We start from the raw sequence: 13,696 nt of genomic DNA on the forward strand, positions 1-13,696 counted from the left end.
CTAATAACCCAAAAGTTTGTATTTCTTGAAGTCCTACTGGCAATTTTTTGCTTTGTCCCTGACTCACGCATATTCCGGGTGGGAATCAGGAAAGAGGAAAATAAGAGGCTAAGGGTGGTATCTGAGGGCAGCCAAGGTCTTCAAACCATCTGGGGCATTTCTGGATGCGGCCTGACTCCTGAGGGTGGGAGGATCCTCCTGGGAGAAAGATTTCATCTTGTAAGGTTTCCACCCTGTCTGGAGAGCATGGGGTGAGGGGAGGGAATTGGTGGGCATCAAGGCTGGGCGTGGTAGGGTGGAGATCATCCCAGGCCCCCCATGCTTCTGGGCCCCCTAACAAATAAGCACCCTGAGAAAAGTGGGCTTCTTGGGGTCCTCAGCATTGATGCAAACTTAGGAGTTTATGTGTGGGGATTCCTGGAAGAATGCTCAGGAAACGGATGGCTGTCACCACTCTTTTCCTGACACTTACTGAACGGCCACTGTGGGGTGTCCGGCCCCTTACATGTGTTATGTGGGCTACATTCACATCCACACATCCACAAAATCTAATGTAAAAAATTTCCTCGGGGTGGGTGTTCTTTTCTTTTTACAGACAAGTGATGCCTATTTAGGAAGTTACAGAGCTGGGATCTGAAGTTGAGTTTGATGGGCTTGTCTCATTCACGGATGCAAGGAACCCTTACTCTGCGTGGATTAAATGCCAGGTACATCAAGTGCTGGGAGGAAGTGAAGAGCAAGCCTGCCACCGTCTCTTGTCCCCACAGCCCAGCTAGACTTGGGGTCGGGGAAGCACGTGGTAAGGAGGGCGAGTGCGGAGCCATATGGTGGGGAGGGAGGCTGCATCAGGGTCTTCCCAGGCAGGGGGGAGGGGGAGAGAACACCTCAGGCAGAGGAATCAGTGTACGCCCAGGTAAGAGGCCCACTAAGAGGGTGAGTTTGGAGGAAGAAAGGAGCTTGGTGTAGTTCCAGCACAGGAGGGGAGCACGAGGGAAGCGCTGTGACCAAGGAGGAAGGTGGGGTGAGGCGTGAAAGCTGGCAGCATGTGGGGCCAGCAGGGACCCCTCAGGAGCTGACCTGCACCCCACTGGTCTCCACCTTCAGCAAGTTCGTGCTGGTGGAGAATCTAGAACACGGAAATGGACAGTCAGATGTTTCGGTTTCCTGAGTTGGGTAGCTACTCTGATGATGGTACTGTTACTTGGGTAAATTTATGAGGATGGGGCCATCTGAGTTGCCTTTCTAGTGTGACAAGGTGAAGGTATTGGGTGACAAGTAGGGGTGTCCAGCAGGTGGCTAGAAACCTGGATCAAGCTCTATCTGATCACACTGTCTTCTAGGAACATGGCAGTTCAACCCTAATTTATCCTGGTGGTGTTGTTTTGTTCTAGACCCTTCTGTTGAAATGACAAGTACTAAATATATGAAACATGCATCTCAGGTCTTCCATAGAGCCTGTATAATGAGCAATTGTGAGGTTCTTTTTAATTTAATAATCTCCATTTTAATTTCTCAAGTTATTTAAATTTTATTTTTTTAATTTTTTTCAAGATAAATTCAAAAGGTTTTTTGCACCAAATGCCACAGAAAAATGGATCAAAATAATACATGAACAAGTTTTAAGAAAAAATCCCTATACATTGACACTGATATCTATTTACCTGATTAAAAATATAAAGTCCTATCACTTTGTCTTACTGGAGCTTCAATAATAACAAATCCTAGAATTTAGGCTCCATGCTGGATGCGGACCTACTTTAAAAAAACTTGAGAATTTTTTTTTTTTTAAAGATTTTATTTATTTATTTGACAGAGAGAGACACAGCAAGAGAGGAAATACAAGCAGGGGGAATGGGAGAGGGAGAAGCAGACTCCCTGCTGAGCAGGGAGCCTTACGCGGGGCTCGATCCCAGGACCCTGGGATCATGACCTAAGCTGAAGGCAGACGCTTAACGACTGAGCCACCCAGGCGCCCCTTGAGAATTTTTTTTAAAGTAGGTCCGCATCCAGCATGGAGCCTAACACGGGGCTGAAACTCACGACCCTGCCATCAAGACCTGAGCTGAGATCAAGAGTCGTGTTCCCTTTAACCAACTGAGCCACCCAGATGCTCCTCATTTCTGAAATTATTAACAGCCCCAGATGCCCCTAACTTCTGAAATTATTAACAGCTAGATCTGCTTCCCTAAGGAAACATATCCCAAGTACTCAAAGAAGGCTGCCTTCTTTGCTGGCCAATGCACGCCGTGCTTCGTTCTTCCATGGCTGAGAAAAAAGCCTTCAGGTTGTGCTGTGGGAACAGGTTATTACAACATATTCATTAAGGCATGGAGGTGGGGGTTTTATTTTATCTGTTTATTATCATTTAAAATATATTAAAATTTTAACACAGCAGAAGCAGGAATTTAATTGTATATGGCAGTCTAAAAACAAAACAAAACCAAACCAGAAAACAGCAAACAAAACCACAGAAAACAAAAATTTACATGAACCAATAATATATTAAAATTCCATTTAGGTGAGGATCTTAAAAAAATGAAATATGCACACACCTCTTAGAGAAGAATTGTTTTTCTTCAATGACCTACAGCTTGAGAATCTCTCCAAGCTCAACCAACTTTCTTCAACCATAAGATTCTTAATGAAGCAAATGGGTGAGGTCTGTTTCTTTTCTCCCCCCATGGCCCCCTCTGAAAACAAGGGATCTCCACTTCCCTGGGGGCCTGTTTAGCTCTGGCTGTGGGTATAAAAGAGGGGACTGACTCCTCTTAAGTGTCAGATACAGTCACTTACATGAAACACTGAAGATTCTGACAAGAAATCAGAATTGTTCGAACAAATCATAGCCACCAAGCTCCCTACTTTAGAGATCTTCCCTTTTAATGGTGTGTCTCTATGAAGATGTAACACGGCTCCTTATTACACCTGCTCAGAGGGAGCGCAGGGCCAGTTACTTCTCCTGAGGCCGCCTCTGAGCGGAAGCCGGGAGGGGTTCGGTGCAGGTGGGTGGCTGGCCCTCCAGCCCACGTCAGTGGCAGGACAGGGTCCCCCGTGCTCCTGCAGATGGCCACTGGGCACTGCCTGGGGGTGGGGGTCCTTGGGAGGGTCTGGCCAGCTTCTGCTACATGACCAGGCTGACTGTTCCCGGGTGCTCCTGGGCAAGTTCCAGGAGCCATTGGGAGGACAAACAAGAAACGCTTAATGGAACAAAAAGAATTAATGAATCGTGAAAACATGTGCTTATTATTATTATTTTTTAAAAGATTCACACTTTCCTGAGTAAAGTACACAAAAATCCCACATGAAGTCTTTCTAAAGCACCAGGCCTCTATCTCTTAGACTCACTGTGCCCAGATGGCAAATCTGAGCCAAGCTCAGATGTTCTGGTGAAAACATTAACAATGTATTTGTGAATGCTGTTTTTCTAATATTTTACCGCTTGAGAGTTTTATGCTTGAAAACTGGTTAATGGTGAAGGAGAAGAACTGAAAGTGTATGTGTGGGCTTCTTTGGTCTGTTTGTTGCAACACATCAGAGCTGGAAGGACCCTGCCGAAGATCAAGATGTCCCCAAAGCATACACGGGCCTGCATCCTTGGCCCTGGATCAGTCATCGATACCCTCTACACATCGAAACCACAGCTGCTTTCAAAGTCCAAATTAAATATGGATATGACCATGGGGACATTCAAATCAAACTAATGTGGGCCAGTTTTATTGCTGAAAGAACAAGGTCCTGGTGCCGTGGCCGTTCAGGTGGTGCGTTTATCCTCTGGCTTCTTGGCCTGAGAGAGAATCTTCTTCAGTGAGGTCCTGGGAATTCCTGAACATGAGGATAGAATTATAGATCTTCAGTGCTGGACCCAGTTTGATCTTCATCACCTTGACGATGTCCGTCTGAGTCAGAAGCAGGAAGGCTTTGCCATCAATTTGCTGCAAGTAAATAAACACACACTGTTTACCCTTTGGCAACTTCTGGGGGCCAAGCTGTGGGACGCCGAGCCATGTGAACCTGCCTGCAGAACCCTCGAACAACAGAGAGACACGGCACCCTCTCCCACCTGGCCCTGCCGTGGCCCCCCCTCTGTATTGTCACCCAGGACCCGGTTAAATATGAACTCAATATACAGGCAAAATTTCTATTGTTCACAGTTTAAAAAATCTTGGCCTGAATTTGTATCACGAGCCTTAAAAAAAACCTACTTGCATCCACCAAGTAAATCTCCAGGAATTTTTCCCAAGAGAACAAGGTGCATGCGTCCACTCTAGTGTTATTTGAAATAGTGAAATACTGAAAACAGTCAGCATTTCAAAAATAGCAGAAGTAAATCAATTATGATATCGTCTAGGTTGGGGTACGAGGCAGTCACCAAAATTCACATCTCAATGAAACACTTAATGATTTGGCAAATTTTTCATGAATTGTTAAGCAACAAACCATGACATGATGATATAGAAAGATCTCAGTTTTATTCTGTAAAATTAAACGTGCATGACCACATATATACATATACATGATGAAAATATTTGAAGTCTTTATACCAAATGTTAAGTGAAGTCAAATTTGGCTGGTGGAGTAGTGGTTTGATTTTTATTTTCTCCTTTTAACTGACCTGCATTAAATTTTTTTTATAATAAATGCCTTTATAAGCAGAAATACATACAAAATAAATGTTTTATTAACTTTTAAAAATATTTATTTATTTATTTTGGAGAGAACATGCGAGCGGTGCGGGGGAGGGAGAAAGACTCCCTGCTGAGCACAGAGCCCCACGTGGGGCTGGATCTCATGACTCTGAGATCATGATCTGGGCAGAAATCAGGAATCGGTTGCTTAACTGACTGAGCCACCCAGGCGTCCCTTATTTATTAACTTTTAAAACATAGCGGTCTGACATGTAATAGCTTTCCTGAGACTCACAGGATGCTGAGTGACCACCACGCAGGCCTTTTCCACACTGTCTAAAATCCCCAGTCTGCTCTCCGTTTGAGTCCCAGGGACTGTGGGCGTGTCCTATACCCGCATCCCCTATTTAAACAGACTGGCTCCAATTATCATATGGTTTCTCTTATTTGTGGACCATAAGGAATAACATGGAGGACATTAGGAGAAGGAAGGGAAAAATGAGTGGGGGGGGTGGGGAATTGGAGGGAGAGATGAACCATGAGAGACTATGGACTCTGAGAAACACACAGGGTTTTAGAGGGGAGGGGGGAGGGGGGATTGGTTAGCCCGGTGATGGGTATTAAGGAGGGCACGAACTGCACGGAGCACTGGGTGTTATATGAAAACAATGGATCGTGGATCACCACATCAAAAACCAATGATGTATGGTGACTAACATAACATAATAAAATTAAAAAAAACAACAGACTGGCTCGGAAAGCTTGCTGGCTCTATAACCAAGAAGACAGAATGAAAGGGTTTTCTATGGTAACCCCCTTCCCTGAATCTAGCACCGTGGTTCTAACTTTTTTCAATTAATGATACAAACCCTTCATGTCAATGACTCACTGAGGAAGTAAGGATCCCCCCACGGACCCAAGTTTTGAAATTTACGTTTTAAATTAAAGTGGGAAGTTAAAGTTTAAAGTTTTAAGAAAGTCGTAAAAAGCTTCCTGTGCATTTGTGATAGTGTCTGTTGAAGAATCGTCCATTTAGAGAACAGAATACCCGCAGAACTTTCCTAGGCACTGAAACACAGGAACCCTGAGCTTTAAAGGCCCCTTGCACCGAGAAGGGATGAGACAGGTTAAGTGATCTGCCCACTGGGGGACCGCTGGTCATTAAAAGCCAAGCTGGAGAATCCTGACCTGCAAAGACACCTGTGGACAAGGTGGGTCTTGGGTGCTGCTTGATACAGAGCACGGCCTGTATGTGTGAGGCCAGGCCAACTACACCCGAGCCGTGCCGGGCTCAGCGAGAGCAGGTGAACGTCATGCTTCCATGGGCAGCTGCCCAGACTACGACCCGACTGACCCTGTGCTGAGTTCCCTGGAGATGCAGGACTTGCTGGGCTCTGAGGGGGCCCAGGACCCCAAACTCCAAGAGTATTTTCCCTGAACCATGACCTCTTAGAGAGGGAGAGTGTGTACTATATGCTGGAGTCTCTAAGAGTGTAGTTTTCCTGCAGACTTCTAGAGAAATGATGATGGCTCTGGAGTCACACGGATAGGGGCTGGAATCTGACTGCCCTTTTCCTGCTATGCCTACAATTGTAAAGTGCTTAACACAGGGCCTGGCACATGGCAAGCCCATGATAAGCAATAACCACCATATCTTCACTATTATTCTATAGCTGATCCAGTCTCTTCTGTGGCTCCTAGAGCTATGGCTACTAATTCCAAGACAAATATTGAGCAGTTTGGAACATTCCCAACCAACAGGGAGTAGGACACGAAGCCCCATAGAAGGACTTTCTGGCTTCTCGGCATTCCTCTTGAAGCAGGTACAGTGCAGGGATACACAGGATGGTCCCAGGTCACTGTGGGGTAGACAGATCCCCTCTCCTCCCTGGGAGCAGGCTCCTCGCAGGACCCCTCCTGCCCCCAGTGAAGCCTAAGTCATCACAGCAGAGCCTACATGGCACCCATAAGAATTAACTGACATGTTCATTCATTCTTCCACCGACTAGTCTATTTCTTGAGTAGGCCCCATGGGCCAAGCACCACAGCATTGTGACAAAGCACAGCTAAGCATAAGCAAGACAAAGACAGGGGCTGACCCTGATGTGCCCGACTGCACTGCTGGGCTCTGTCCCACACTGACCCCTCTCTCCTTTCCACCCAGCTGCTCTGAGTTACACTTAAGTAAATGAAAACAAAGCACTTTGGGGGCCAGAAGCATGGAAATACAGTTTTTGCATTTCTTACCTCTTTCTTGAAGCACTTGGCATGCTCTTCGCAGCCCAGAAGGGACTGTACAAATTCAGCCACCTACAGTGTAAGATGAAAAGCCTGATTTATAACACGCACCTGAAATAATTTCTTGGGTTGTAGTAATTCAACATTAGAGTAAAATTTACTTCAAATTCCTCAAACACTTGGGATTGAAACAGTAACTGTCAAGGCACATTAGCATGTGCCAGCTCAGAAATTAGACCAGCCCCCAGTCCTTCTTCTGGCCTCTTATTGCCAGGCTGACCTACACGGGGTTACCGTTACGATGGCAATGACAGCGTCCATGTGTGCAGTGCTGGTATTCTGGAATCTTCTCTCGTCTGATCCTCCTGTCCACCCTGTGGAGTCAGGGAAGGCAGGAGGGAGTGGCCCGTGTGTAGCAGTCTCTACAGGGACTGTCAGAGAGAAGGACTGTCCACCAGGCCCCTTCAGCAGCCCCAAGGCCCCCGTCTGAGTCTCACCTGTACCCAGCCAGCAACAGGGACTCCAGGAACCTCTGCCGGCTGAATTCCCTCATCAGTGACAGTGAAGCTGAAGCCCCAGGAGGTTTAACGACCTTCCAAAGGTCACGCATGGCTGAGAAGTGCCAGGGATGGTTTTGGAACTCAGGTTTTCAGACTCCAAACGTGGAGTTCTGGAGAATCACCTTCTTCAACCTCATTTCCCACTCTCCCCCGCCCCCCACACGCCCCAAGTTCCTTTTAATTCGAGAGACCAGACAATGACCTGGCTGGATGCGCAGGAAGCTATGAGTGTTCCCAACGGACGCTTTTAGGGAACTAAGTGAACAAACATCATAATGTGTAGACTCTCAACGACCAAAATGACAAGTGGACTCTGGTTCCTTCTGGCAAGGTCTGCAGTGCAGGATGAAAGGCACGCCAGGAGGCAACAGTAACAAAACCTGGGAGATGATGTTTGTAAGAGCTATTGTCTTAGCTTTTAATTTCTGGCTCTCTGTGACTTGTGCCTACCGAATTGGGTGCACATGAGCCTTCTCTCTCCTCTAATGGAAAAGGCCCACGGGAAGGCAGGGAGCTCAGGGCCTTGTATCAACATGTTCCACAATCCAAGAGCCCTGGGAATCCCCAGCTCCCTGCAGGGAGAGGACAGTGGACACTGACCCTCCCCACACTTGGCAGAAGAGAGCATTGTGGCCTTGGCTGATCTCCAGCTTACGGAGCAGCCAGGGACCAACACCCACAGGGCGGACCCAGGTCCTGACACCTGTACGCACACCCTTGACTCACAGCTGTATTTAATACGAAGATTTCAGAACATCTTTTTAGGGGCCATCAACATGTTGGTGTCTGCTTTACTCACCTTAGATGCCACAAGTATATTTTATCATGAGTCATCTACAGTCATCCTTCCAAAGTGCGGGATGGTGAGAATTAAAAAAAAAATCTTCCCAAACCAGTCATCATGCTGCCACACAACGGCATCCTCGAGCCCTAGATGCACCTGGGAGGCTTTAGTGTTCTGAGCTGCTTCGCCCGAGCGCCCGGTGCTCTGTTGGTTGAGTTAATATGATTCACTCTTCTTCGGTGGCTGAAAAGCACAGAGCTGAGGAAAGCATGGAGATGCTGCTGGTCGAGTTGCAGGGACACGTAACTGGGGCGAGTGACAGCAGGGTCACAGAGAGTGACTCTCAGAGTTTCTAGGGCCTGGGACACTGGGAGGGGGGTGTAGTCCCCTTGTTCTCGAGGCTGCCCTCCGGCCAGGTACGTCCGACCCCAGCTACACGTGAGGCTCCTGCTGGGCGCTGGGAGGCGGGAGCGTGAGCAAGCCAAGTGGGAACTTCCACCGTGTTTATGGTTTGAGCAGAGGATAACGGGAAAATGGCGAGTAAGGATGGCTTACTTATCACTCTGGTACATGCTCAAATGTGCTAAGTTCGAGAGGTTCTAGAAGAGAGGTGGAAAGGCTGTGGGCTTCTAGCACGGACAGATGGCATCTCAGACGGGAACCCGGGAAAGGCATCGCAAGGGAGGTGGAGGCTGAGACAGGCAGTGCTGGGGGGCGAGTGGAGAAGACCTTCTCAGCACAGAGCGTCAGAGGCAAGGCCGCCAGCAGGATGCACCGCACACATGGCATCAGCAGGGAGGAGTCCGGTTTGGCTAGAACTGCAGAGCAGAAGGGGAGCTGCAGGAAAAGGCAGGGGTGAGGGGGCGGCAGTGCCATGTCCCCGGTGTGGGTGCAAGGAGCCCCGGAGTGGCGGCTCTCTCTCTTGGCCACACCTTGGAATCCCCTGGACAGCTTTACACAGGAATGATGGTGAGGCTCAGGCCACAGAGACTCCAAAGTCATCAAGCTGGATCTGGCCCAAGTGTTTGGCATTCATTTTTAGATTCCCCAGGTGATTCTCATGGGCAGGTAGGGCTGAGGACCCCGGCGCAAGAGGAAACTCGAGAGCTGATCTAGCAGCGTTGGGGGGACTGGGCAGGACGTCATTGGGAGACACCTGCAGCTGTCCGGTGGGGGCCCCCGAGGGCTTGGACACTCTGCACGGGGCAGAGCACGGAGCTGGAGGCAGGAGGCGCTGCAAGGTCAAATCCTGAGATCTGCCCGCAGGCTCAGGGTGCGACAAAAGGAATCAAAGCAGAGTCCAGGAAAACTGCTGGAGGGCAGGTGTGTCCCCGCCAGCACTACTGACTAGGGGGACTGAGCATTCTTTGCCGCGGGGCCACCTTGTCTGTTGCGGGCTGTTTAGCAGCGACACTGGCCTCCATCCGCCACGTGTCATTTGCACCCCCACCGCCACGTTGTGGCAACCAAAAATGTGTCCAGATGTTGCCCACATCTTCCTGGTTCAAAGCTGCTCTAAAGGCACGTTTTCCTGAGATGGCTCTTTCACAGGGCAAGAGGCTGAATGTCACAGCAGGAAAATTAAAAATAAAAAAGTAGGACTAGGAATTAATAGAAGACATACATTTTGTCACAGCTCAATCATAGCTCCTGTGGGAAAGCCAAGCCAGCAATGAGGATCCAGGCTCCCCATGGACAGAGGGTCTTTTTAAAATACATGTAACAGGAACTTCCATTCACAGCAAATGTGTTGTGTGTTGCTTTGATGGTCTGCATGGGTTAAAATGTCCTTTTCTGGGCACACAGAAAAGAATCACATTCCCCCTCCTATTAGCCAAGAAGTCACTGTCCATGTCGGAGGTAGACAGGATTCTTCAACAGGAATGATGAACTGGTCAGAGTTCATCACGGCCGAGCCGGCGGCCCCCAGCTGGCCCCGGGGAACCCCTCCCTGCGCCCGCCCCCCAACAAGGCGTGCATTGCGGACCTCGGGTCTGAAATCCTCTGCCTCTTCTGAAAGAGATTCTGAGTCTCTTCAATCTATCCTTTTCCAAAGTCAAAAACAAGTTCCATGAAATCTATTGAAGCCAACTTTTCTGGCCAGAATTTAAAAATATCCAAAGGTCTTGATCATTATTCAGTGTCATTATCCAGTACTATTAGTTGGTATTTATTCCCTCTAAGAATAAATTATATTTTGAGGATTAATAGAAAGCCCATTTTGCTACAAATTTTAATTGGAAAGTGGTGAGCTTGAACATACCATACAGTGCTATCGGAAAGCTTCCCTCTCAGTTTCCCCTTAAAAATCTGTCTACCTCTTCAAGTCTGTGGTAAATGGGAATGACTCTGAACCAGGAAGGTACCGTCTGTTTGCCCGCACCCAAGATGGCTCTGTGGACGTGTCTGCTTGTCTAAGGTGATGGCGCTGCTGTTGGGGCCTGGGGGTGGCCAACCTCCACCTTGGCTCCCAGCGCACACCTGTGGGGAGGCTGCCTTGCGCGGGTTCCCCAAGTTCTCAGGAGCGGAGTGTCCCACAGCTAAAGCCCCAGCTTTGTCCTGGAAGGACACTGAATAGGTTAATCCTGGGGATGACACAGCACTTCGGGAAGACTAAGAAAGATGACCCTGCACCAGCTCTCGGATGAGCCCATTACTTTCCCCAACCTACCTCCCCCAGCGACCTACTTTTCCTGGCATCCTCTCGGAGCCAGGAAACAGGCCTGTTTCCTCCCGTGGAGCGCTTGCTCCCTTAAATCTTTCGGAACGGTCGTGTTCTCGATCTTGCTGAGCCGGGAGCTGTGTGTCAGATTGCACTGGCTCCAAGTCCACTGGGGGCCGTCTTTCCAGCCTGGGTCTCATTTTTTAACAGTGGAATTTGTTATTTGCCCTTTTTTAAGGGCCCACTTGTATAAGGCTGCTATGCTTAGTTAGCAGTATCCCGAATTTTTCAGAACACTCCCTCCTGTGTAAAGATTGCTTTTAAAGCGACTGCCATCTTTTAAAGTTAATGGACGTTTAGGGAGCACTTGGTTGAGGCTATGGCGATTTATATGTGCTGCTTTAAAAAGCATTTTTGACTGTAAGGAGTAAAAGCACCCCTCTGTGCCCTGAGCATACACAAGCCACATGGCTGTAAGGTGCGCACAACACGTCACCTGCCCCCACGTGCCCACACACACCAGCGGGAGGGTGCTGCATAAAACCCACCTCCCCATTTATTCACTCACACATCTGTCAGACACCTGCTCTGGGCAAGATACGGAAAGAGACAGAAAAATATTTTAGTTCCTACTCTTAAGTGCTTATACTCCTTTATAGACCATTTCCATGGCCCAGAGTACGAAACACACTTCACACTGACCGGAACTAGAGTGTTGCACATACCCACAGACTTCTAACAAAGGTTTCACAAAATAATAACCCTTACTACAGTTATGGTCTTTCCTCTCATCTTGTCTTTCTCTCTAGAACCATGAAATTGACTTCACAGCCTGCCTGTGCTTTGAAAAACACCGCGCTAATAGAAACAGCCAGAGCGCTGAAGGAGCGAGAAGGCCGCTCCCACGCTCTGGGCGACGTTACAATGGTCCTGGGCTGGCTTCTCTTCGCGGGTAACAGAATGCAGAGAGGAGGTCTCCCTCACAGGCCAGGATAGCAGACAAAAGGAAACGTTCTTGCTCTTCATCTTCTGCCACAGACAAGACTCCTGCCTTGAGCCTCCCTGAATGACACTTAACACAAGGACACACAAGTCCATTTTCAATGTATCCTGTCTTGGGCTCCCGTGGTTCCTCTCTCCAATACTTTGCCTAATGAGAACAAAACACAAAAGAACAGCACCCCCTACCCCCCCCCACCTTGGTCTCCTCTTGCCCTGCACTGCCTTTTCAAATCCTTGCTGCCCTATTCCCATTTTTAATGTGGCATCTAAAAAATCCAATAGTCACAAACTCTATTGTTGGTACTCACTGCAATGCCCCCTAAGCAACCCCCATCTGAGGGCTGCCTTATCTTCAAAGATACAAATAGAGTCACCACAAAGCCCACACTCTCACCCCATCCAAGATTCTTCCTGAGGGGCCTATGTTGGTTCCAGGAAACGTGCTACGAGAGTGTGAGAATACAGAAGGAAATTTAGGACATGCTCCTTGTCCTCAAGGGCACCTAGTTAGGGAGATTTCGAGGCTATGATATATTAAACATGACGGAGTAAGTCAAACTTTCTCTGGAATGCATCCTTGAGGGAAGTCATGGTTATGGAAGCATCATGACAGGCACACTTTATGAAGACAGCCTCAGGGATGATGGTTTTATTTTAAATCTAGAAAATTCTAAGGCCTCTTTCAGCAATAAAGGGCTGTTCCATGTGTATCCACTACAGAGAACTCAGGGACTGTGACCTTGGCCTCCTAATAGTCCTTGATGGCACCCTTGGTGTCCCCCACAGTGAGTCAGTCCCTGTCCCAGTGAGACTTGCGGCGTGACCACCACTGCCTTTCGTCACCCTCCAAGCCCTCACTGCCTGCAGTGCCAGACTTGGGACTCGCCAGATCAGAGGTCCCCTAAACTTCCCATTCACTACTTAGTGTTCCGAAAACAGAGGTTCTGTTCTCTTTGGACGATGGTCCTCTTGAGACATTAATAAAAGCTCTGGTCCTCCTCTTAAGGACAAGGAATACACATATTGTCCACATTTTTTCCAAATCCCTGGAGGCCTAGTCCCGCAGCCCCAGCCAGGAGCCCTGAGATACATCTGGTGTGTGCCCTGTTGAACGGGATACTCGCCACCTGCCTCCCATTGACACTTCTCTGTTGTGGACTCTCTCTCCGACTGTGGTCCCCTCTGACCTCCGTCCTCGGCGGCTCTCCTTGGACAACTGTGTCCTTGGTAAAGGCTCACTCAGCGCCCCCATCCATTAGTGAGGCCTCATGCGATATTTCCACCCCGGGAATAGGTGTTGTACATCTACTGCTGTGATGTCATCCACAGGGACTTCTCCCTTAAGATGTCCCATATGAAATTCACCATCTTCTCCACCTGCCCCCAAATTGGATTCTTGCCCCCAAAGTTTCATTTCGTTTCGTGGCACCACTACTTTCCCATTCTTGCAGATGAACTCTCTAGCCCGCATATTGTCGTCCCGGGTCCTAAACTGTGTGGTGCTGAGACTACGCATGGAGTCATGTTTGGCTCATTTCACTTCTTTACCTTCAGGATCTGATCTGTTTCACTGTGTTGTGTTCTTGCTTTCAACTTGAAAATGTCTGCTGACTTCGGGCGGTTCTTCTGCCAAGTGCAAACCCGGATGATTCCACACCGGGAGTGTGGTGGGGTTCCCTGGGCGGTGCTCCCTGGTTGGTCCCTCTCCTCCGTCTCTTCTCACACGTACTCCTGCAGATGGGTGCCACTCTCATGTCATGCCCCCGAAGCACCATCTCTACAGATGACTTTCTGCATGAGCACCTCCTGTGGCTCATGCTGCCGA

General features: G+C 48.5%; 1 protein-coding gene across 1 annotated transcript in view; it reads right to left on the minus strand.

The window, feature by feature from the left end:
* Nucleotides 1-2,050: 2,050 nt before the first annotated feature.
* L3MBTL4 (L3MBTL histone methyl-lysine binding protein 4) overlaps nucleotides 2,051-13,696 on the minus strand; it is a 397,494-nt gene continuing 385,848 nt past the window's right edge. The window contains exons 17-18 of the mRNA XM_034995942.1: nucleotides 6,873-6,935; nucleotides 2,051-3,932 (exon numbers count right to left, since the gene is read on the minus strand). Of these exons, the coding sequence (XP_034851833.1) occupies nucleotides 3,765-3,932; nucleotides 6,873-6,935 (231 nt within the window). The 3' untranslated portion in view covers nucleotides 2,051-3,764. The remainder of the gene's footprint in view (nucleotides 3,933-6,872; nucleotides 6,936-13,696) is intronic.

The sequence above is a fragment of the Mirounga leonina genome, unplaced genomic scaffold (assembly GCF_011800145.1).
Source record: "Mirounga leonina isolate KUSES-001 unplaced genomic scaffold, KU_Mleo_1.0 Mir_93, whole genome shotgun sequence".
Lineage (NCBI taxonomy): Eukaryota > Metazoa > Chordata > Mammalia > Carnivora > Phocidae > Mirounga > Mirounga leonina.